Below are 25,699 nucleotides of genomic sequence, written 5' to 3' on the forward strand. Positions count from 1 at the left end.
CAATTATATTTCCAGAGTCAAGACGCATCTCTTGAAACTGAATGCATTTGGCTTTGTGTTCCATATATTAAAATGAACAGACCCAAAACAAAAACTACAATATCCTCTCTTCCATTATGGAAATATGAGCGGTCAAATAAAAGATAATCGTTACTTGCTTCTTGTGCCTTCGGTCTTATCCTGAGTAGGCGCCGAAACACGACCTACGCATTGCCCCGCCCTTATATCAGTGTTGGAGTCTTCCTATTGGCTGAGTACAATTTCATATTGTTTTTTATCTCAATTTAATAGACTCGAGGCCGCTACAAAGGGACCTTTGAAATAAATACCTCTTCACTTGTGTCTGATTTTAATTCTGTGTACACGATTCACAACGCGCATGCGATCATTTTGGCTGTGTCAAATTAAGGAATATACGACGTATACTATAAAGAAAGACACTGCATTATTCACTGAAATGTGGTAATGTGTCGCGGCCACTTCCTCAAAATCTTGCCAAATAAATACCGTGAGCGGGAAGCCATGTGTGCTCGTACCATGCTTTGTTGTTCCTCATTCTGATAGGCTAGTCGGCTATCGGGTATTATAATCACCAGAGCCCGCTTCCCACAAAACATGGAGGGAATCGAACCGCGCCCTCCTAGCACATGCTTTCTGAGCGCGCACGTGACACGATTTTGTCAACTTTTACTGATGATCGGGTGTTTTACGTGTATTGTTCATTTTTAATGTAACTGTTTCTACGCGTTTCCGCAGTGTTACCTTGGCTAACAGTAGTGACTGTTTCAGTACTCTTGTCCGTGTTTTGAAAAGGTTTAGGGTGGTGGGTGTGGCTATAAACTATGGGCGGCTCTTGACCCTCTGCTGTGTGGCCCGTTGTATTTTATGCTTACGTTCGTCACCGCCATCTTGTTGCAACTCCTCTGCGCGAGTGGCAAGAGTTGTGCGAGGGGGATCCTGCCACGACTGTTTTCTTTTTTTTTTATGTTTCTGGCGCGTCCGGTGGAGTCCGCTGGCAAGTCTTAAGTGCCCTTCATCACATATATTCCTTATCATCTGGAGTAAAACAGTTACGTGCCAGACATGAGCATCGAGACACTGTTAGAAGCTGCCAAGTTCTTGGAATTGCAAGCCCAGCAACAACAGAAAACACGTGGTAAGGAGGGGATGCTAGAGCTTTGGGGGTGTTGAAAAGAAGCATAGTAACGTTAAGTAGCAGCCAGTTGCTGTGTTGCAGCGGTGTCCATAAATGTAAAATCCCGGATCCGAAAGCATTTAGAATCTGCGGCTGAATTTTTTGGTCAAATGTTAAATGCAGAATCAGATACAGTGCCGTTTACGCATATAATTCAGAACTACAGTACTAGTAGAAATAACGCTTCCGTAAGGTGTTCAATGTGACACAATCTGTGTTTGCAATGCAGGGCGCTTGATAGCGTAAAGCTAACTTATTTGCATAAATCAGGTTGTTCCTGTCGTATGCCAGATTAAGTTAAATTTGTCGATAGAAATAATCGCTTGATCTGATATCGGAAGACATATTCGCTGTACCATAAGAAACATGCAGCATAGTATATTTAAATAGCATACACCAGGTAGAGTGTGGATTGCGTGAGACTGAACACTTTTGATAAATTAGTTTCTGGTGTCGGGTCGTTAACCTTCACTTTTGGGTCTGCTGCAGTCATAGCGTTGTTCTAGCTATCTAGACAGTTGACTTTTGCAATTCATAACGTAAACAGCTTTGTAAATAGTCTTCGTTAAAGTTTTATGCTGATTTTATTTGTAGGTCAGACCTCTGTCTACAAGTTCCTAGTATAGACCTGCCTATGCCTTGGGCGGTGGCTTTGTCTGATGGTTTTACATAATGACCTGACATCGTAGGGATATCATATTACAGAGTATTATTAGACTTTCCTTTAGGGTTTTGCCTAGCTTTTTTCAGCAATTCTCATTCATCATGTGCAGTTACAGGCAAACTAGATGTAAACACAAAAATGTGGTGTATTTGTGTGAAGAAGTATTTGTTCGGATGTCCTTGTTACTGCAGCGATCTGAACTGGCGCGATCTTGTTCGCTACATTCTAGCTGTTGTCTGTTGATGACATGTCCCGTCTATCTCCGCCCCTCAGTCGAAACCGCGTGGACAGAGCCCGCCCCTTTTCGCCATGTGCACGGCAACGCGCCACTCATAATGTGCTACGCTGCAAATGCTACTTTATTGTGGTTGGCACTGGCAAGCTATGTGTATGTAGCAGTCTAACGAGTTTAACATGTGTCAAACTTTGTATCTTTTAGTTGCAAATACGCTACTCTTTCCTTCCCTCTGACCCACCCAATTTGAAACATTGTCATTTATTAGTCTACAGCCTACACATTAAATCCCCACCCCCCCTCCAGTCACTCCTACTCGGCGAAAAATGTTTTCCTTCGCTCATTGGTGCAAGTCACGACGAGAATCTAGGGCAGCTAGATTCTAGCCAAATTATCTATCTACGTATTGTCTTCTATAGTTGCCTTGTATGTAGTAAAATGCCTGTAGTAATTAGAAAATGTTTTTTTTTAATGTAACTCATTTATTTTCAATGTATATATATGAATTGGTAGTCGATACTTTTATCACTAGTCGTTACTAATATCATAAATACAGGGAATATTCCATTCCTTGGCGACTTCTGTTGTTAGTGGTAATTAAAAAAATATGTGTTGTGAATTAGTGACCTGGGGTCAGACTATTCCAGAAAATAGACACTGAAGCTTTCTTGAGCACTGTGTTGATGAAGCTCAATGGCCACTCCATACACCATTTTCCTTTTATCTTCACTCTACCAACCCTGTAGTTCAGGCTTCAGGTTGAGAAAGTTCATTATTTTAATCTCAAGCACATGTTTTGATGGTTTGTGTAATGGATCTCCATTATGACTATGGCTGAGACCCTCCTTCAGTCACGCTATATTTGTGGTGTTGCTCTCATCAGCTGTTAAACAAAGGCACACACATCCCACACGTTGAAGTGTTAGTGTTGTTGAGTAAGGTGGTGTGAGTGGGTCTGTGTGTGATTCTGTGACTGCATCACTGCACCCCACTCTGCTCTGCTGGGGGCGAGCTGCAGGAGGGCCGACAGCAGACATCTGTTCTGCATTGGACGCAGAGCGAGGCGCTCGTCACACAGTTCCGCATTGGCTGAGCTGAGCTGTCAGGACCCTGCGCTCACGCTGCCTGCCAGCCTGCCTGCCTGTGACCGGAAAAGGCGAGAGGTGTGAGTGCTACCCATCACATTCTCATTAGGCAACTGTACAAGCATTTATGAAGTACTGCACTCTAGCAACCGTTTCATGGCCTGGTTCTGATTTGATTCCATTTATTTACTTACTTGGTGATCTGAAAGGTGAGGTGATAGGACCTGGGGTTTCCCCCCAATTATGTGGTTAAGTGACAAACCTGGGTTTGAAGTTCCCTCAGAGTAGGTGGTAAACCTCCTAATAGAAGAGCCCAATGGCTTCGTTCTCCTAGCAAACAAAGCCATAGGGCTCTTCTATTAGGGGGGAACCTACCCAGCTTTGTCACTAAACCAAGTACTTGGAAAACCCCCAGGTCTGACCTGAGATTTGTGTGTGTTTATTTACATTCCCGTCACATATTTCATGGCTTTTTATCTTGGTGATTGGTCTTTATTTAAACTTGAAAGGCTACTTTTTTGTAATGTGATTGCGAATCCACTTGGCCACTATGAATCTGGAAGAGGTCTGCATCCCACATTGCCTGATTCATTTCAGTCCTTTTCTCTGCAGCTCTGCCAAGCGGGTGCCATTATGTGCCTATCCTTGGGGCGTTTAGAGAACAATGCAGAGAAAAGCTGCCTAGTCACTGCTGGAGTCAGTGACTCACTGGATTGGATAAATGTGTGTGTGTGTGTGTGTGTGTGTGACGTGTGTTGGTGTTTTTGCCTTTTTCTCCCCCTTCCAAAAGCTGCTGTAGCAAATAACACAAGTCCTTCCATTGTACAGCTCAGCACACACTTCAACACTCTCATTGCTTCCTGTATTAAAGAGAATATTGAGATCGTCCTTGAGGCAAACTGGACTGCTCTCATAAGTGTGCAGTATTAAGACTGCTTGCCTGAGCACAAGCCAGTGTCCGGTCTTGAAAGAGCTGTTCATAATATCAGCTGCAAGTTGCACCCCTTTGTCTGGGAAGAGGGGTCAAACATTCTCTACGGATTACAAGATAGCCCTCCATATTGACAGGGTCGGACGAGTCCATCTGTGCCTTGTGATTGCTAACGTTGCTGTTTCCATAGTAACTGGTCATCCTCCTTTCACAACCCCCCATCCTCAGCCCCTGTGGACTGGTGGCGCATGTGCGTGTGCGGCAGGAAACACCCACTCTGACGGGCCTGCTGACGGGCGCTGGGTTGGGGTGGTGATTCCTCTGTTTGATTGTGTCCCCCTTTCCCCGAACAAGTGGTGTATAGTCTTAGGAGAACGCCATTCTCTGTTAAACGACCTCACCATGGGTTCAAATAATGAAAACACATAAGATAAAGATACACAATAGTCTTTCCAGAAGCAGATGTGGCCACGTAGCCAGACTGATTGGCCCAGTAAGACATATAGTGTGGGGAACAATGGCTTTTATGAGCAGGCCCAGGTGGAAGCTTGTGAAAGGAGACTGCTGTTAGCACACAGGGGCCATGCGCTCATTGTTAAGGGCCATTTGTTGCATTTCATTAAGATAAGAATGTCCCTGTCGTGTTCTGGGAGAAATTGTCCACTGCCCAAAAGCTCCTTTACGCTCACTAGGAATATATATCCGAGTTAGTGCCAAAATAAGGAGCTTAGCCCTGGAATTACAGAACGCGACAACACGGTGGCTTCAAGGCTACCATTTCTCCCTGAAATAGTGCTTTGACAGCGTAACATGACTTGGATTAGACTTCTCAGGGAAAATCAGCATTTACCGGCAGAGCTCTGATAAGTCCTTCTCTCCTCCATGATCAAACCACAGCTCCTTTCATACCCTGACTGCCGCCCAACCCTCCAGGCATTAAGACAAGGGCTTTCTCAATTTCATCATCATCCAGTATTAGCTCACTCTGTTTTGAGTCAGTGGAATTTTCTTAACAACAACATCCTGCCAATTCAACTGTTCGTTTTTTTAAAGCCCTGCCACAAAAAATCGTCACGACTGCTTGCAGTACCAGACACATGGTTGCTGCTGAGCCCAGGCTGAATTTCACCCCAGTGAAAACCCGGCATGGTTCATTTTTTTTTTCTTCTTCTTCTTCCCTCTTGCAGGGGCGGTCTTCCCTCTCCTAGCTGGTCTCGGGTCAGCAAAAGCTGCATAATTCATTGACTATTTAAGGATTGGCTGAGGTCCAGAGGGCAGGGCCTCATCTTTACTCCTGAGCTTGTGACGTAAGGCGTTGTTAGGAGCAGCCCAGGAGAGGCAGAGTGGGGTGGGGGAGTGGTAGAGAGTTTTCCAGAATCAGGTTTCCATGAAAGCTACGCTAAAGTAACCTAAGCCCACACCACGAACGCGCTGTGCTTTGCCAGGGGATGAATAAGGGGCAGGGGTTCTATCTTTCCCTAGTAGCTAACGGCCCATCACAATGACTGACCCTTCTTTTGACCCTTGAGTTTGTCGAATCAGTGTGAGGTGCCTTGCTATTACTCCTCAGCAGTGTTTTGCGACTGGTTGTGTAATGTGCTCTGCTGTGAATCTCTTATATGTACCTCAGCAGCCTATCCTGGGGTCACAGGGTCAGCATATGGCCTAAAGGGAAACAGGGCATTTAGTTGTGTGTGTGTTCTATGATGTTTTTTTTATCAGTTTGGCCACAGCACGCTTAGTAGGCTGTTTTGAAACGATAACGTATTTTCCGAGCCATTAGTTTGCCATTTATTTAGCTTTGGCGGAAAGGTAGGTCAGTGTGACGCTGTGTGTTTAAAGTATTGGTTATATGTTCACAACATGGAAGTTCATGCCTGAAACATCTAAATTATGTTTGTCCAGCGCACAACCCAGAAAGTGCTAAATCAGATTTGGTCTTTTGTGCTTGAAAACCACATCCTCTTATTTGTGGTGTCTGGCCGAAGTAACTACACATTTAACAAGTGACCTTGTCTTTTTTTTCCTTTTCAGAGGAGAATGAATTAAGAGAGCGACTCCGTCAGGAGCAGGAGGCTGAGCAGAGGAAGAGGACAGAGGCGGCGGCAGCAGTGGTCCAGGCTGTGCGGGTCAACCACCACCAGCACCATGTCACCTGGGTGGAGGAGCCCAGCGGCCTGGAGCGCAGACTGGCCCCCATCCCACCACAGCCTCCCCCTCCCTCACTGCCCTTTGCCGTCATCCCCTTCCCTGTGGTGCCTTCCACCCCCACCGCCTTCCACCCGGCCGCCAACACAGCACACAGCCCCCCCACCGTGCACCACCACCACCACCACCACCAGGGCTCCCCCAGGAAAGATGCGCGCTCCCCCACCAGCCATCATGCCCACCCTCAGCACGTCCTCATCTCCCCGGAGCCGGGGCCCACCTCCATGGCCAAGCCACCGGCAGCCACCAAACAGCAGCAGCAGCCACACTTAGTGCAGCCCTACCCTGGAACCATCGTTGCGGCGTCCCAGCTTGTATTGCCTCCTCAGCCGGGGACCCCACAGGCACAGCTCAGCCTAGTCCCTAGATCCAGCCCGCCAGACAACAGCCTCATGGACGGGAAGAAGAGGCCAGGAGGGTGAGTGTCATGCTTGGGTATGGAGGAGACTTGACCACAACTGCTCGGATGTCCCCAGAAGCTCTGTGGTTCATGGAGTAGTAGTGTAGCCAGATTGATACTTGGATACTTGATTCTAAGATTTGATGTGGTGAGAATACCCATGGCATACATTGACATTGATGGCTTCAGCAGCTTGGTTGGCTATGTATGTTGTAAGAGCCTTTATCATCATTGGTTACTTGGTTGATGAGTTGTGTTGCAAGCACCCCTTGTCATGGTCTGGCATGTTTGTGGAGTCTGTTTTGTTTCTTGGAGTGTCTCTTTGGTTTGTTGTTGCCACGCCAGTGGGGAGCGTGAACTGAAAGCTCTCTGATCTGTGTTTGCAGGGCAGGGACCAGAGAGGTGCATAACAAGCTTGAGAAAAACAGGTGGGTCCATTAGTCTTGCCAGCCACTGCGTGCGTGGAAAGAATATTTCCCCCCGCTTTTCAAGTTTGTTTCCCCTCTTTTTTTCCTTCTTCCTGAATACGTCACAGAACAGAAAGTGTGTGTACACAGCTACATCGGGGCCAGCCAGTCAGCCCAGTACACTTGTGACTCATTGCCTGAAGTAATGTTGAAATGTGTCAATAGGGAATGAAACCACTGGTCCTCAATGGAAAACAGTCAGGTCTGATTGAGTTGGCTTTCCTATAAAGAGGTTACAACAGCTACATTCCCGTACCTCTACATCTACGAGGTACAGTATGCAACAGAAGTGAGTACACCCCTATCACTTAAATGTCAAATGATCCAAAATCGTATCACCAATTGTCCAGTGATTGTATAATTTCCATGTTTAACAGAAGAATGTTTTCTCTTTTGTAAAGTTACGAAAGTTACGTTTTACTTTATTAGAAATATAGGCCCCTTATTAGGACCTCAATGCAACAAAAGTCAGTACACCTTTCATTCCTTAGAATCAAATCTTTAGTTTTTACAATATTATGTACGTCCACCTTTTTTTTAATTACTGACTCAATCCTCAGCATGGAGGATACAAGTTTGGCAGGATACACATTTCTGGAGAGATGTTCTGCCATTCTGCAGTGACTATTCTTTGTCAGCTGCTATTTTCTGGAAGGTGTTGCTCCGCCTTTCTCTTTTAAATACCCCAAAAGGTGTTCAGTTGAATTAAGGTTAGGTGACATACTTGGCCAAGTCATAGTTTACATTTTTCCTTCTTAGAAACGCTTGTGTGCTTTCGGTAGTGTGGTTGGGATCATTATCATACTGGAATGTTCCTCTTCTGCCAAGCTTCTGGAGACTGGGAGTCATCATTTCTGCCAGTATTCTGGTATATCCACAGGCATTCATGGTGCCGTCTCTGAATGTCATCTCCCCAAGACCCTTTGGACTCCCATGCAGCCCCATATCACACTACCTACCTACCCTACCTCCATGCTTCACGATTAGGACTATACATTCACTGCTAGTCCTGGCCAGGTACATGCTAAACATCCTGGACCCCGGCTGAGCTGAACAAATGATCTTGGTCTCATCTGACCAAAGAATTTGCTCCCAATATTCGTCAGGCCTCATTTCATGTTTGTTTTAGCAAAGTTTAATCTTGCAGTTTTGTGCCAAACAGCAAGCAAGGTTTTCTTATTGGAGGTCCATAGGGGTTGAGGTTATGCAGTGTCCTTCGCATGGTCTGAGCTGTCACAGGTTTCCATTGATAACCCTTGTGGCAAGTCTGAAGCAGAGCTAGATTGTGCAAGTAGGGCAGTGTCCATGGCGTTATTGTAGGGCGGAGGCTGCAGCTCTGAGTAGTGGTACTATGGCTCGTTCTATACTGCCTATTTCTGCTGCAACTGATTATGAGTTGGTCACCGATCAGATTTCTCATGATCAGATTTTCAATTTTTCTGGCAATTCTTTTTCATGTGGAGCCATGATGCTGACATGCAGTTAGACACAGCCCATAGGTCAAACATTGAGAGCGCTGTGATGTTCACAGGTCATTTTAGAACCATGGTCATGCTATTAGGCTAATTGGAAATCACAAGTGTACTCAATTGTGTGTCAGTGATCACAGGTGTCGTCACTTCCGATATAGTCTTTCTAAAGTATTTGTTTTTTTTTTAAGAGTAAATACTTTACTTGTAAACTAATACAGTTATTGAGAGGTGATACAATTTTGAATCATTTAACATTGAAGTGATAATGCAAATGGTTGTACTCATTTCTGTTGTAACTGTTTATTTGTTGAATCAAAATAATATCCAGTCTTGCTATATGCTATAACGTCCAGTGTAGGACACAGGGAGATGGGTTGTCTGGGGTTATGCAGAAGCACAGGTAGGTGCATCTGCACTGCAATGATCCTGCCTCAACCACATCCTTCCCTCTCTCCAACCCCCTTCAGACGGGCCCACCTGAAGGAGTGCTTCGACACCCTGAAGAAGAACATTCCCAACGTGGACGAAAAGAAGGCGTCCAACCTCAGTGTGCTCCGCAGTGCCCTGAGGTACATCCAGGTGAGTCACGCTGTTTCTTTTGTCCTCTGCTTCTCAGGTGAACTTTGACCCTAAGGGACACTGTCAGTCTGCCGTGCCTGTCTGGGCAGGAGAGGAAGTATGAATGCAACCTGCTTGACCCCTGTTGAGATGGATGTGTGAAGGCTTTTAATGTGACCTGTTGAACCCTCTTCAGAGAAATCTAGGCTACTTAAATCTTGAGATGGCTTCCTCTGTTGTTACACAGGTGAATGAAGGGTTCCGTTGTATGCAAAAATGAGCTAGATCTGTATTTTGTGGATGAAGTGTTTTTTTGTTGTGAAAAGGGAATACACCCCTTGCAGCAAAATAACCATTAAAAGTGAGGATTTCTTAAAATGTTTCTCTACTTCTTTATTTAATTTTAAAGTTTAAAATAGAAGAAATATTATCAATAATTATGGCATGTGCAAAAGTTTGGACACACTTCCACTTTGAATTCCTAGAACATAACTTAACTTTTTGAGCCTTATGTGACTCATTAGGGCTTGTACATTGGAATGGTCAGCTCATGGCAATTCCAAATGCTGATAAAAGCACAGAAGGTTTTGAAAAAATATCAAAGCTTTTCCAGCCTGCTATTTACAATGAATTGAAATGTTATTAAGAAATGGCTGTTGGTAGCTGTTAAGGGAACACCTCCAGATAAAAACTGCATGTTTGCTGGGGAGAGAGGCCTACCAAACTCCTCACGTGACTCAAAAGACCTGTGGGAAGATTTCTCTGACACAGATGTGGTGGTGCACCACTCCACTGTGCAGTGCTTGGCTACCTAGAAGGGTCATCGGAGGGAAACTTCAGCAACGACCTAATCATGAATATTAATGACTGTAGTATGTAAAGTCACATCTAAATAACCCACGGCCATTTTGGAAATAGGTTCCATGATCAGATGAAGCTATAATTGTGTTAATTGGCCACAGCAACCAAAGAGAAAAAAGGGAGCCGTACATGATGTGAAGAACCCCATGAGAGATGTTAAACATGTGGGTGGATCTATTCTGTTTGGGGATGTTCTAGAAGTGAGTGGCATCGGCAACATCACATGAATCATCACATGAATGCAGAGAAGAGTGGATTCTTCTATATATCCGCTAATTCAGAATGCAAATGTCATGCAGCCTGTTGTGATGCTCCTGTCTTGAGCACAACATCAGGTCTGAGGGTAGTCTCTGCTACATGCTAAAGGAACCCGAGTCCACCATCAGCTGCCCATACTGCACTGAGTTGTGAAGGCCTGGTGCTGCCTTGGGCAATCTTTAATGAAGCAGATGGCCAGCTTAACTGGTTTTGCCCTACGGCAGTCAGTGATGGCCCAGGAAGTGGACTCCGTGCTGGTCTTCAGCCCCTGGTCGTGCTGCCATCGATACCAGCCTTCACCCTAAGCCTTTGGGCAGCAGCTCAGGATGTGCTCAAGGGATCCTGTACTTTAGTAAAGAGGTATTGTGTTGACTCAGACATGCTCCAGCATTGCATGTTGGATGGGCTGGATAGGACATAAGAGACTGCCTGGACTTACAACTTGATACGGTTGATATATGATTTGGTTCTACCCCACATTGGACCAAATTATCTTTATTTTTTCACTTGTTCCCGTCCTATCCCTGCTGTTCCATTCCCACTTTTCTAGATTACCTCATCCTGGATGAGTTGCCACCTTTCCTTTCCCTGAGCCTTGTCATAGTGGATGATTGGATTGGTATCCAGGCCTGCTCTTCCTCTGGCCACAGTTCGAACCAAGAGTCCACGGCATAGCCATAACTCTGCCTGTTCCACCGTTGGGAACAGAACATTCAAATTTGAGCTGAGCCTCATTGTTTAATGCGTGTTTGCTGCTGGGGTTCTATTTACTTCATTCACTTAAAAAAAATCACGAATAAAAAAATGTCCAAAGGGGTGCCCCAACCTTTGCATACAACCGTATGTTTCTGTAAGCAGAAGACAAACAGAAAGAAAATCTGATTTTGGGCTGCCTGCTTTCAGAGGAATTTAGTTGATGCTTTTATAGGGAGGGAGAAAGTGCACAGACAGACAGTGAATTTCTGAAATGGACGTGCTGACCTGGTAAGTCTGTGTCTGGCAACCACAAATGAAGGGGAATATGCCTTGAATAGCAGACAGTCTTAATCCGAGCCTGCTTGTTTGGGAGATTGGATGACGGACGTGAGGGAAAGGGTCCTAACTTGGCAATTTCCGACACACATACAAGCTCTCTCTCACTTTCTTTCTATTTTTCTCTCTCTCTCTCTCTCTCTCTCTCTCTTTGTCTCTCTCTCTGTCACACACACACACACACACACACACACACTTTGAAAGAGGAAGCACTGGTTTGATGACTCAGTCTTTTACTGAGGTGTGCCGGGCTGTCTCTCCACAGTCTTCAGTCCACTCGCGTTCTCTCTCTCGCTCGCTATCCCTCTCTGTCTTTTTTCCCTCCTCCGTCTCCCTTATTCCCCCAACCTCACCACAGAGATTTAAACTTTTATAGGTTTGATTTTGCTGGTTCGATGTTTGTTTAATGAGAGCATATGATTGGGCTCCAAGGTGCTTAGTCATGCAAAAACAGAGGTGCAGTTTTGTGTTCCAGCCTGACCATGACCTCAATTGAGTTGAGGGTAAAGTGAGAGGGTTGTTTTCTCTTTCTCGCTTTCGTTCTTTCTCTTTCATTCTCTCTCTCTCTCTCTCTCTTCCTCCCTCCCTCCCTTCCTGCCCTTTTGTGCTAGTTCACCTGTTGGAACAGAGAGTACTGCTCCTCCCATCCACACATATAAACACATATGCAACTACACTGACAAAAGAGAAGACCTCTAGGATAAGAGAATGAGGGAATAAGAGCGGAAAACAAGAAGGAGAGAAAGAGAGTGAGAGAGTAAGGGGCCTGTAGTGGAGGGTTGTGATCCTCCCATAATGCAGAGGTGCTTGATGTATCCCACAAGATGCATGGTGACGGGGGGGAAAGTAGGGCAGCGCACCCGCGTGCGTGTGTGTGTGTGTGTGTGTGTGCGTGTGTGTGTGTGTGTGTGTGCGTGTGCGTGTGTGCGCGAGAGAGAGTAGAACTCGTGTCAGCGGTGTTATGCAGTGCTAGTCCCGCCCTCTGTCTGAGCCACGTGGTGGTGAGTGTGTGTGTGTGTGTGTGTGTGTGTGTGTGTGTGTGTGTGTAAGTGAGCGTGTGTGTGAGACACTGTATGCATGCTACTCTGCTGGCTGACTAACCCAGCAACACTGTCTTTCCCTTTAGCAGCTCAGCGCAGCTTACGGTGTATTTAAAGCACATGGCTAGTCAAAATGAGACCGCCATTTTTCCCTGTCAGCCACTGAGGACGAGCAATTAGAACTCCCTTCAGCCTCAAAAAAACACATTCAGGAACTTGGCTTTTATTTAGTCCTTTTGTTTAAATAGTGCAAACGTTAGCTATGTTCTGTTTTTATGACGCCATGGAATTGTAAGCACAGTACAGACAGAAATTGTGTTGTCAGAGTACACAATGGCATAAGGACGGTTTCTTGATATGGTGTATGTCTCCTGCTGCTGATTAGACGAGATTAGTTTATTGTCTGCCAGGTCATGCTGTCTCGTGGGTAATTGTTGCGCAGGTGTGCCCTGAAGAGGTGGGGGGAGGGAGAGAAAGAGAGAGGGAGAAAGAGGTGGGAGGAGGAAGGGAAAGAGAGTGAGAGAGAGAAAAAAAATATGAGGAGGGCTGAATGAGGAGTTTCAGAAAGAACAGGGTGTCCCTTCCACAGTCCTCTCCGTTTGAAGAGGCGGCGCTAACACACACACTCCCATTAACACACACACACTCACACACACCAGGGAGAGAGCAGGCCCACGAGCCTCGGATCGCATGCGTGTGCATCCATGCGGTCTTCCCCCTCCCTTTTTTTTTCTCTCTCTCTCTCTCGCTCACTCTTGATCTTTCTCCCTCTCTCTCTCTCCCTCTTTTCAACACTGACTCTTTCTTTCTCGCTTGTTCTCTTTCCCTCTTTTTTTCTCACCCTCTTATTTCCTCCTCCTACCTGAAGGTACAGAGTTGCCGTGTGACAAGAGGGTGTTTCTAAAAGAGAAATGAATGCTCAGGTAGCAGAGACTGAAAGGACATAACTTCTCACCTGAATACGTTTCATTTGTATTCTATTTTTCAACTGCCAACTCCACCTCAGATGATTGGGCCAACTCCTGCTCACCTCCAGAGGTCAGCTGTGTCTGCCTTGCTGAAAGGTCGCCGTGGGGCCAGTATGCGGCCATGAGAGCAGCCAACAGTGTGGTGTTTTCTTCTCCTATGTTCTCTCAGCTCTTGCAGCATTCTCTGCAGTTTTAGAAATGGTCCTGCTTACTGCCTGACCCAGTTTCCCCTTTTTCAAAGACAACAGCTGCTTTCATTTTCAGTTGTACTGTGAAGCATTCTGTAATAGTGTGTATAGCCTAGCTGTTTAAGTGATCTTCTCCGCTATCAGATGAAGAACTGTGAGTTTGTGTGTGTGTGTGTGTGTGTGCGTGGGTTTGTGTGTGTATTGAGTCAGGTTTCACCTGTGTGTAAGGCGTAAGTGTGGCTGTGGAGTAAAGCGCCCCTCCTCCTCCCCTTCTGCTGCTGCTGCTGCTGCTGCTGCCTCGTTCTGGCCGCATGAGCACCGAGCACATGGCCAGCCGGAGCTGCGTGACGTCACCCCCCCCCCCATGCCAAGGCCCTCCCCTTCCACCCAGGCTGAGCTCAGTGAGCACTGCCCCGCCTCTCCTCTCCTCTCTGCTCTAGTCCTCTTACTCTTTTTTTCCATATTCCCTCTCGCTCCAGATCGCTCTTTTGCTTTTAATTCCTCTTCTCTTGTTCCTCTCTCCCATGCACGCTTTCCTCCATTGCCCCCTCCTTTCTTGTGTTTGCTTTCTCTCTGTCCCATGTGCGCATGCGTTCCCTCTCTCTCTGTCTCTCTCTCTCTCCCTCCCTCTGTCCCACTGATCTGCTTTCCCATGTGCTTGGAGTCTGTGCTGCGGCACCACCAGTCCCCCTGATATTTATGTAACGTGTGTGGTTGGATGAGACGCCAAACACAAATGCAGATTGTGATTGCAGCCTATCGAGGGTGGACTTCCCTTTTCCATATTAAAATTCAAGCCTACAGATAGCTCTCTTCGCTTTCATTTAAGTCAGACAAAACCCTAAAATGTACCCAGTACAGCAGTTGGAAAACAGGCTTGACCTGAATCTACTACCCAAAAATAACATTCTATAAACAGTGATACATTTATTAGTCTATTTAAGATAGACAAGATGTGTTTATTCTCAAGTATCGTATTTTCCCCCTTGGAGTGTGTGTGCATTCTTAGAGAGCCAACTAAAGTGAGAGCAATTTTTTATAATAGCTCTGACATTTGGAAATCCAATCTGTGCGAACAAAAGCAGACCCTCATTTTCGACTGAAAAATAAGAAATAGGAAATAAGAGGCTGTCCACGTCTACGTGTTGTAACGTTGGCCTCTATCTCTCTGTGTGTTTGTGTGTGGTAACGTTGGCCTGGGTTTGTGTGTGGCGGGGCTCAGAGGAGCAGCAGGGTGCCTCCAGGTCAGACGCTTACCGCTTGGCCTCTGTCTTCCTGTTGTACAACACCACATCCTTCCGGAGCCGGACTTTAATGGGTTCTTTTTTAGGAACTTTTTTTTTTTTGCCCTGGCCTCTACATCTCTACAGTGTCTGTGCTGGCTAAATCATGTGCATCCTCTATTCATGCTGAGTGTCATATCTGTGAGTGGGCTTTAAGAGTAGGTGCTGGTGGTGAAGGCACTGTGATATTCCCACTGGGTAGGCTGAATGCTGCCAAGCAGAGTCCAGTAAGTGTCGCAGTGTAATACAATGCTTTTAAGCTTCGACTCTACCCTTTTTCTCCCACTCCCACACGGCCCCATTGCAGCATAATGGTGATAAATAAACAGCTTTCAGTGGAGGTGGGAATGGGGTAACGTTAATGGACGATACTGGACGAACTACCCAATGGATATGTGTATTACTATAGCAGAGAGGCTTATTGATCACTCTATAGCTCTTTCATGGACGTAACTATCACCTGCTGGGATGCTCGTCTGCCATATGTTTGTCAGGTTTGACAGGCCGCCCAGTGCAAGACACACACTTTCAAACAGCACTTGCACAGCGGTGCTGCTGTGTTGATGTGTTGAGTGCCCTTTTCATCCACATTACAGCCAGAATAGCTCTAGATTCTATTTCGGGGACCCTCTTTGTACAGGAGTGGCTGAAGCGGATGCTGCCATCTCCTCGTCTAGTCTCTGAACAAAACCAAACTCCTAGCGTTTCTCTCGGCTGACTTCACGCACGCCGTGGCTCATATTACAAACTCAGTCAGGGTTGTTTCCCCCAATGTCACACACATCTCTAGCGCATCATCCCCACTGTCAGTGTGGCTTAAAGAAGTGTATTACCATGAGCCACATTAAATAGCCATTCCCATTATAAACCTGTTCATTGTTTTCCAACTGCTGGTATCATATGTTTTTTTAAACTCTAGTACCACAGTTATTTTTCAGTATTGGTATACAGTGCAACTGAAGGTGTGACAGACATATATTAGTGCGGATAATGGCTGAGCACTTAGTAGAGTGAGAAGCTGCCGGAAGGGCTCGGGGGCATCCACCCCTCCCTGGCTCCTCTCTGTTGCCTCGGGAGCCAGGAGCCCCGTGAGGTTTGTTAGTCATGGTTGGAATTACTGCAGACTGCAGAGGAGGAGTAGGTGGAGGGAGGGTATGGGTAGGGAGATGGATATGGCGGGGGGGGGGGGGGGGGGGGTTTACCAAGCAGACTCAAACCTAGAGTTACGAGACAGGAGAGGATCCTGCAGAGGCCGTCGTTTGAGGAGGAGCGTGTTTGTAATGTGCCACCCCTCCCTCCATCCCTCCCTCCCTCTGTCCGTTCTTCTCCTCCCCCCTTCCCTGAGCTGGAGCTGCTGGTTAACTTGCCTCATGTGCTGCAAAAGTGAGTCAGTAGGCCCATATACATGTGTCAATTTAACCCACCCAATTTATCGAATCGTCTTCACGAGTAGGTGTGAAGATTTTTAAGGGAAACGGCTCTTGTCGTTACGTGTATACATGGAGCAAAATTTGAACCGGTTACCTTGCCCTGGGCATGCGCAAAGACGACGGAGATGTGCTCCCACCTGGTTTGTTTACTAACAACATCAACGTGGATCCGCATCGTGCACAGGCAGTGTATTGGCTAAAAGTTCTCTTCTTTCTATCAGCATATAGTTCTTAATATTTTCTTTGAATAACCACTCTCAGACGGAAAGAAACCGAGTCTACGCGTGGATGTGTTTCAACAACGGTAGAAAACTGTGTTTGCTCCGTCTTTAACTGAACTCATAATTATATGACAGTGGTATTAGTACAGTTGAGACATGGGTACAGTTGATACACCCGAAATAACGTGCATGCGCAGCAATCCTAAGACGTGATTTTTAGTTTGCACATGATTACTAACGTCTTCTTTTGATCCCAGGAAATTTGAGCACATAACCCATCTCCTTTGAGCAGACATGCAGAATACATTTTAGTAATCTCATCATGTAACATTCGTTTCTAAAAACAATCACATAGTATTGCATGTTTTACTGTGGTAGAAAATGCGTTAGCTTAATGCTAACGTATATGGGAAATCCTATAGACAGCCTTTATAGAAGCTAGGCGCTCTCGCCTGAATCCTGACACTGTAGATGCTATTTTATTCCTGCATAGTGCTAAGACAAATTCTAAATAGAACGAAGGTTAGGCATATCAGCAGAGGTATGTTTTGGTTACATTAGGATGGCTACGTTTATAGCTTGCGTTTTGGGCGCACCACAATGCCAAGAAGTTTGTCGCGACTGTAAGCATATTTCATTGTGGGGGTGATTGATAGCTTAAGGCTTACGAGACACAATAGCCTACAGTGCCACTTGAAAGTATGTGAACCCCTTGAGCACTTAAGCGTTTTCTGTTGTTTTACCATGATTTTTCATTTTTTTATTACCAATTTTCCATAGATGAAATGTCAGGTTTATGTTTATCATTTGCATGTACTTGTTTAGAGGAAATTGTTTGAGTAGCCGAAAAACTACATGAAACATGGAATTAGTCCATTTCAAAAGTAAGTGAACCCCCAGCTGAATTGATAAAGTCAAGCAGGTAACAGATTCAGTGAAACTTATTTGGGTGATTAATTAGTCGATTGAGCAAACCGATCATCTGAGACATCCTTAGGGAAAGGTTTGGGCAACACAGATTAAAAGAGAGAGGAAACCAACCAAACTGGTTTTGATCGTGACAAAATAATTCTATCTCGGACTCATCTGTTTAAAGAAGGGACTTCCAGAAGGCCTTTGGTTTATCCAAGTGCTCTCGGGCAAAGTTGAAACGGGCAGTTTTGTTCTTTCTTGAGAGCAGAGGCTTCCTTCTAGCAGCCCGATCATGAATGTCATGTCTATTCAATTTTCGTCTGATTGTATATCTCGTTTCCTTTCGGCATTGTTCATCTGTGTGGGTTTTTTTTTTTTTTTTTAAACTGTTTGCAGCTAAAGGCTAGGCCTAATGCATTAGGATATTTATTTATTTTTTAAAATATTTTTTTCTGCCTGTTGTTTCTTTTGACTCATAAAATAGGCATTGTCTGATATGAGGCTATCAATAAAGGTTCTTCTGTCGCGGAATTGGTGTTTTCCGATGTTTCACTGAGTCCTCTCTATCACACACACACACACACACACACACAAAAACTAACGAAAGCAAAAAAGTTTAAATTAAGTGACGATCGATCCCATGTCGCGTCTCCTTGCAGCGCCGCAAACCTGCAAGCTATGAGTCAGCTGTCAGTATTGGAAGAAGCCTTAACGTCTCGTAGATGAAACTGCCTGGGTTATTTTGTTTCGTTAGGCTATTAGTTATATTTTAAAACAGCCTGTCATTGTAGCCTACCACTCGTGGAATAAGGAATTTCAAGAGGTGATGCAGTGATTTGACTCAGAAGTGACATTGGGCATTGGCAGCGCAAGCTGTTCAGAACAAGTTAAACTTCTAGCTCAGTAACATCAACAGCTAAGAGAGAAGGTAAGAAAAATAGTCGGAAAACTTTGATTTGCAAGGGAAGCAGGCAAGTGTTGGGGTTGTTACAGTATATAGCCTACAATGTGGTGAAATTTCGGAATTAACAGGCTTGAGTCGGCGTTTCCTTAATAGGCTTTCTTTAATTTTGCAAAAAACAGTAGGCTATATTACCATATTAAAATGGTGTAGCAAATTGCATTTGATTACAATGATGAAAAATTGTAGGCCTGCTAGCCTATGGTAAGGTCAGGTTTGCCGATGTGCTTGGCTATTTATTTATTTTTCTCCCTGTGCATCGATCGGAGACAGACGTCACTTCACTGATAATATTCTGGGGATAGGCTACAACATAGTCAACAGGCTATCATACTAGGGACTAGGGCTTTTACCAGATTAAATGCGATTTGACCGGGTTAAATTGACACATGTATAAGAGCCTAGTGAGTGCAGCAGCCCTGCTCTCATCCCCCTCCCTCCATCCCTCTTTCCCTCTCTCTGTCTCTGCCCCTCCTGCTGTCTCTGTCAGGGCATGTGCTCCTCACTCGCATTGCATGTGGTTCTGAGGGAGCTGTGTTTACCTTCTCCTCCCGCTCTGACCTAATCAGACAGGCAGCTCCACTTACGTTCACACACACACACACACACACACACACACACACACACACACACACACACACACACAGACGTATGCAGACCCCACAACACAGACACACACACACACACACACACACACACACGTAAAGCACATCTTGCAGCTACACATTTATGGATCCAGATTATAGACTTTCTATCGGTCTCACACTCATCACAGCCTCTCACACACAGTGCTCATGGAGGATTAGGGGCTCAATGAGGAGTTGGCCAGGGAGGCACGAGATGGGAGGGGAGATTGTGTGTGTGTGTGTGTGTGTGTGTGTGTGAGTAAATAACCGCCCTCATGCTGGGCTCATGTTTCGAGGGGGGGGGGGGGGGGGGGGGGGCGCATAAGAGGCTGTCTGACACAGCCACACAGTGAGCCAGCAAGAAGGCAGTGGAGCTGCAGCTATGGTCTTTGGGCTCTTGGATTATATAGTGTTTGGATACAGCCAGTATGTTGTTGTGTGTGTGAGTGTGTGTGTGAGTGTGAGTCTCTATGTTGGAGTGGAATAGGGTGGCTCATGCTTTTGGCAGGCTGTGTGGGGGGAGTGGTGGGGGTTAGTGATGGTGTGTCACACTGCTCTCCGTTTATGTGGGTGGTGTGTGTGTGTGTGTGTGTGTGTGTGTGTTTTTAGGGGTTGGTGTGTGTGTGTGTGTGTATGTTCGTGGGGGTTGGTGTTTGGGGCCCTGCAGAAGGAGAGTTCAGGGGGTTTGGATGTTTGCGGAGAAAGCCTGATGGCTGGTGACTAATACTGGTAGGCACGCACAGCTGGGGTAATGGGCAACAGAGGCTTTGGCTCTCAACTCAGGAGCTGTCAGACAGACATGCGCACACACACACACACACACACACACACACACACACACACACACACACACACAGACAGACATTTAAATGCACTCACGCGCGCTCACTTTACCAGACAAGCAGGGAGTGTGGGGGCAGGGTGGGAGCTGGTCTCTAAGAAAGCCCTTCCCCCCTTCCTTAGGAGACGTGGGGGTTGGCTGGCTAAGGGAGAGGGGGTGGGGTTGGATATTGTGGGGGAGATCATGACCAGGTCCTGTAACACCATCTTTAGACACACACACACACACACACACGCTTGCGTAGCAGTTGGATTTCCCCCCCACACACTGCATGGATGGTGCAGCACCACACAGGCGCACTGTGTGTTTGTGTGTGTGTGTGTGTGTGTGTGTGTGTGTGTGCGTGGTGTGTGCCACAGCATTCTACAATAGTGCACTTCACACTGACACTGTGCTCTTCATGAATCTAGTTGCCAAGGAAACTATGGTGGGTTTTCAGCTGTCGCCTTGACAACAGCAGGCCACTCTGGCATCTCATTTGTTGAGACAAAGACCCCCCCCCACCCCCCCCTCGATAGGGCAATTACCCCCGCCCCCATTAGATATTGTAAGTGTTGATTGGAACAGGACTCCATCCATCATCTCAAACAGAACCTGGTGGGCTAAGTTAGCGCTAGCAGCTGCTTCCCAGTGATCCAGCAACATTGGCGGAACAGTTGTTGTTACTGTTCCCTGCCTGTGTTTGTCAGGAGTGGAGGGGGCACATATGTGGAGAAGAGGGGGTATCCAAAGACAATGGCGGAGACCAAATGACTCATCTCAAATGACAAATGGGACGCCAAGTGCTGGGTCGGTGGTGTGTTTGATCCTCAGTGGTACAGTAGTCCATTTATATTCACTGGCCTCTGTGCCCTCGTCCTGCCGCAGCCCAACCTAAGATTGGATTATTTGCCATTGTGGCTCCTGTCTCCCTGTGAGGTGTTTTAGTGTCACTTTATCTCTGGCCTCCCCCATTCGTATTTGGGATCTCCAGGTGACGACGATGAGAGTCTCTGATCTGACTGTCTGGCAGACAGCGTTATCCTGCCTCTCTCTCTCCCTTTCTCTTTCTCTCTCTCTCTCTCTCTCTCTCTCTCTCTCCGGCCCCGGCCCCCTGGTAAGGCCTCTTAGAGGCCTTATAGGAGCCCCCATGCTTTGGGCCTGTGTGGCGCACCAGTGTCAGCTGACCCATTGAGAGGGGGTTGGGGAGGAAAGTGGGTCACGGAGGCCCTTCCTTGTGCCTTATAAGGCCTGACTTTTTCTCTCTCTCTCTCTCTCCTCCCTCTGGTTTTATTCCAAGGCTTAGCGAGGTCTTTCCACTCTTCCCGCTCACTCCGTTTCTCTTTAGTTCTCCCCTGGTTTGTTCAGATGGGAAAGAGTGGGGCGAATGGAGTGGTGGTTTGCTGATTGCTGGCAGCCTGCCTCGTCTCTCTTACACACTGCTCCGTGGTCCAGATGGCCACACCTGATTCGCTCCCGACAACACACGCTCACATTTAAACACACACACACACACACACACACACACACACACACACACACACGCCACATACATGCCACTGACAGCCGCCGTGGAAACAGGAGGCGAGTGGCTTAAGTAATATAAGATGACTGTTTATTGTGTGTGTGTGTGTGTGTGTGTGTGTGTGTGTGTGTGTGTGTGTGTCTGCGAGAGTTAAATACACATACAGCTGGGGGCATCATGTGGGGGGCCTCTACAAGGGAGGTGGAAACTTTCAGTACACTCTCGCGTTCACAAACACACACACACACACACACACACACACACACACACACACACTTGCGTAAATGTATACACATTTACCTACAGGCCATCCACTTCCATCTTCCTGTCTCCCCTCTGCTCACAGAGCCCATCCTATAGTCCTGAGTCTTTTATAAATGTTAGGTCACTAAGGGCCTCGCACAGGATGTCCAATGGATGGTGAATTGAGTGCTGGTCTGTGAGTGAGATCTTTGGTGCGCTAGGCTTATTAGCACACTCCGGCTGTCCCTGCTCCCTACTCCAATGACCCGCTTTGAGCCACCGGGGCAGGGTGGGGCGAGCCGTGATGTTTGACCGTCGCCGGGAGTGGCGTAATCGCTTGCCTGTTTGAATCGGCAGTGAGGTCTTAACTAGGTCATCTGGCGCTGCTGTTCTCTCACGATCTGCTCAGAACCGGCAAACACGGAACAGGGCCGTGTCAGTGACTGCTGTCTACAGTGAGAGTGAACATGAGTTGAGTGTGAGGGGCTGTGTACGTCTCACACACACACACACACACACACACACACAGTATTCCATCTGCTCTTGCCCTCCAGCAGGGAAAGCATGTGTGGTTTGTGGTGACAAGTGTTTGTGAGGAGCTGTTCTGGGTTGTACCGGAGATAGGGTGTATGAACATAAACCTTCTGCTCTCAGACTCAAATGTACAACCAGGCTGAAGCCTTGCTCTGTGTGGGGGATGACTATATATATTTCTATGTGTGTTCACCCCCCCCTCTCTCTCTATTCCTCTCTCCCTCCACAGACGCTAAAGCGTAAGGAGAAGGAGTTTGAGCATGAGATGGAGCGCCTGGCACGGGAGAAGATCGCCACGCAGCAGCGGCTGTCCGAGCTGAAGAACGAGCTGAGCCAGTGGATGGACGTGCTGGAGATCGACCGCTTGCTCCGGCAGACGGTGCAGCCCGAGGACGACCAGGCCTCCACCTCCACCGCCTCAGGTCAGTGGCAGCACTCATCACTGCCATATCAGTCAATCAATACTCTTCTATCGATGGAGATAGACATCTCATCTCATTATTGATGCCGTTGACACTGATTCGAGCATGTTAGCTTTACAGGCCATACTGACTTCTGTCTTGGTGCTGTCAAAAGCCTGGGGAGATGTTTTTTTTTTTTGTTATTTGTTTGTAATTGTTCTGTGTTCTCTTCCTGTTCTTTCAGAGGGTGAAGACAACATCGATGAGGACATTGAGGAGAACAGTTCATCTGGTACCCCCCCTAAAGTGCCTCAACTGCCCCAGCCTGAGCCCAGGAAACCCTTGGCAGTCCCCACCACAGCTGCCCTGCTCAACAACCACCACCACCACCACCATCACCAGCACCACTTCACCACCCAGCACAAGCTGTCCCCCCAACTGGCCTTCTCTACTGCACAGACGGCCACAGCGCAGACTCCCACACTGGCCTCAGCTCCGGCCCCCACCGCCACCCTCCACAGTCCCATGGCAGCCTTCAGCCCCGTCACCAGCTCCCCCCTCCAGCTGATGGCCCCCCAGGCCCTCCTCACGGCCCATGCGCACATTGTGACCGCACCCGGCAGCAGTGGCGGCATCAACAACGGTGTGGCCACTATGGTGCAGCCCACCGTCATCGCCCACGCCGCCCCCGTGTCCCACGCCTCCGTCATCCACGCCACGGTCAACCACATCTTCCAGCCAGCTGGCAAGCAGCAGCAGCAGCAGACACAGCAGTCTGCCCAGCACGCCCACCACCACCCCCCTCGTGCCACGCTGGCACACCTGGCCCCTGTCACCGCGCCTCAGCCCATCGGCCACATCACCGTGCACCCCGTGGCCCACCTGAGCCAGCACCACCTGTCCACCATCTACCCACAATCCATGGCCACCGTCACCCAGCCGACCATGGTCAGCCATATCGCCCACACGCTCTCCCATGCCCAGATCAACGGCACCTCGCCCGGGCAGGTGGGCAAGCCTCCGACAGGGACAGCCATGGGGGCCCAGGTGGTCACCCACCACCCGCAGCTGGTGGGGCAGACTGTGCTCAACCCCGTCACCATGGTGACCATGCCCTCCTTCCCTGTCAGTACACTGAAGCTGGCCTGAGGTGGACAATGAAGATGATGGGACACAGATCTGAGATCTGTGATGAGGGGGTGGGGACGGCAGAGGCCCATGGTGCAGGGAACCCCCACTGCTGATCCCATTTCGGGTCGCAGGGCGGACTCACTTGGGTTTGGACTAGGTTTTGCCGCTGTAAAGAACACTCAGTACATTCCAAATAAATACACACACATACACAAAATACAGAATTCTATAAAGAACTATAATAAAGACTTTAATAATTAAAATACTGAAAAAAGGCATTTATAAATATCTATAGCTATATATTGACTTGATAAAAACAAAAAAATGTGTTTGTGTGTGTGGGGGTAGAGCAAGGGGATGTTGTCTCGAGTGATTGTTTTTTTACTGGCTGTGCGTATTAGCTTGTGAAATCATGGGTCATGAATTCCCACCAAATTCCAGAGATGCAGAGTGGCACTGAGGTGCAGTGCGTGTGTGGGTGTGGGTGTGGGCACGCCTGGCTTGTGTGGGGTTCATTGCCTTGACATGTACCAGTGCACATGAAGTACCAAGCACTGAGAGACCAGGCCACATGCTTCTGATACAGTCTTGAGTGCTGTAAAACCTCACAGATACTATATGCCTCACTTGGTCGACCCGCAGGTGTTGTTGGTGTTACTGCACCGTAATTACTGTGGATCGAGGTCCACAGGTTTATAGTTCGTAGTGTCACTGTCGCGCACAGACCCGGTTGTAATCACATTCAGGCGCTATGGCTGAGAAGAAGCCCCTTGAAGACATTCAGATTTCTATCTGAATTCTCGAGAATCACCTTAGACGAGGATATATGGTCCCGTCTCATCATTCTCGGGCATACGTGGGTAGTAGTTCATCGGGGGATTCCTGGTTGGAGCAGAGCCGTGTTCATTGCCTTTCAGTGCCTCTGGTGCTCCAGTGTTACATGTTGCACTTCCGCCCTCTGCTGTCCAGCCTGGGCTACTGCACCAAATCTCCCTACTGTGACAAATGACGTTGCTAAGTACTAGTTCCCAAAGCACATATTTGGGGCAGGATCATGGCATTGAAAAAGAGCATCTGAAAGTATATCATGGCGCAAAGTAGTGTTGGTCCCAGATGGACATTGTGAATGTATATAAACGCGGTTAATTACTGCATTGCATCGTATGCCTTTGTTTTTGCATCATGAAGAAATTATAGGAATTATTTGGTGTGAGTGGAGAAAAACACTGGCAATCAGATTTTGGAAGGCCTAAACAATATATATTGTCCCTCCCACTTGGTGAATGTGTTAAGCTAGTAGGCTTATTGTGGTGTGGGCACTGTGGTTGACCTGCATGTGTTTGCTCATGTGCTGTCGTAGCGAGTAGTAGCGTGTGTGTGAGCTCTCCAGGAGCTGGCGACAGTGCACCAGCAGAGCCCCTAAGCTTGTGTATGTGGATGTGACCGACCCCTCATTCACCCAGGTAAGCGTAAGCAGTGCCCGGGGTACACCATTAACCCGAGGGGTGAGACTGACCATCCGCTCATGTATGTAAACGTCGTCACAACTGTATTGTGACAGACCACCTCATGGCATCTTCAAAATGCAGGGAAGTCACATGTGGAACCGTGTGTGTGCGTCTGTGTGTTGGAACTGTGACGTTGCTACACAAGAGGGTCTTGACCTCACACTCCTCTCCCATGCGCTGTGTTTGAGCATATTTGGCGACAGACGGATGAATCAATGCATGTCTGGCTGGCTGGATGGCGTTGGCTTACTTTGGTGAATGACTAAATGAATGGCGCTGTTAGAAACCCGCATTTGTATTCCATTCCATTCGGGCTAGGTGGCACGCCGAGCTCATGGGGCGTTTCGGAGGCGGGAGCTGCGCTAGCATAACATTCACACCTCCAACACTGATTTGCTGCTCATCTGCCCCATGACCAGCACAAACTGGTTTACAGTTGCATCATTTCAACTGGCAGAACAGTTCCCTTAGTTTATGCTTGTGTTCGTGTGAGTGTAAGAATCCGTAAGAATATTTTAAGATATCTTTTTTTGGCTACGTTG

At 47.3% G+C, this 25,699-nt stretch overlaps 1 protein-coding gene across 1 annotated transcript; it reads left to right on the top strand.

Annotated features, from left to right (window-relative positions):
* Nucleotides 1–1,010: 1,010 nt before the first annotated feature.
* Nucleotides 1,011–24,646, top strand: mnta (MAX network transcriptional repressor a). The gene is made up of 6 exons (XM_080844661.1): nucleotides 1,011–1,156; nucleotides 6,145–6,736; nucleotides 7,105–7,146; nucleotides 9,125–9,236; nucleotides 22,347–22,539; nucleotides 22,763–24,646. Exons 1-6 carry the CDS (start codon nucleotides 1,084–1,086, stop codon nucleotides 23,665–23,667), a joined length of 1,917 nt encoding a protein of 638 aa, XP_080700787.1. The 5' UTR covers nucleotides 1,011–1,083; the 3' UTR covers nucleotides 23,668–24,646.
* Nucleotides 24,647–25,699: the final 1,053 nt, after the last annotated feature.

Source organism: Sprattus sprattus (assembly GCF_963457725.1).
Source record: "Sprattus sprattus genome assembly, chromosome: 9".
In the NCBI taxonomy this organism is placed as follows: domain Eukaryota; kingdom Metazoa; phylum Chordata; class Actinopteri; order Clupeiformes; family Clupeidae; genus Sprattus; species Sprattus sprattus.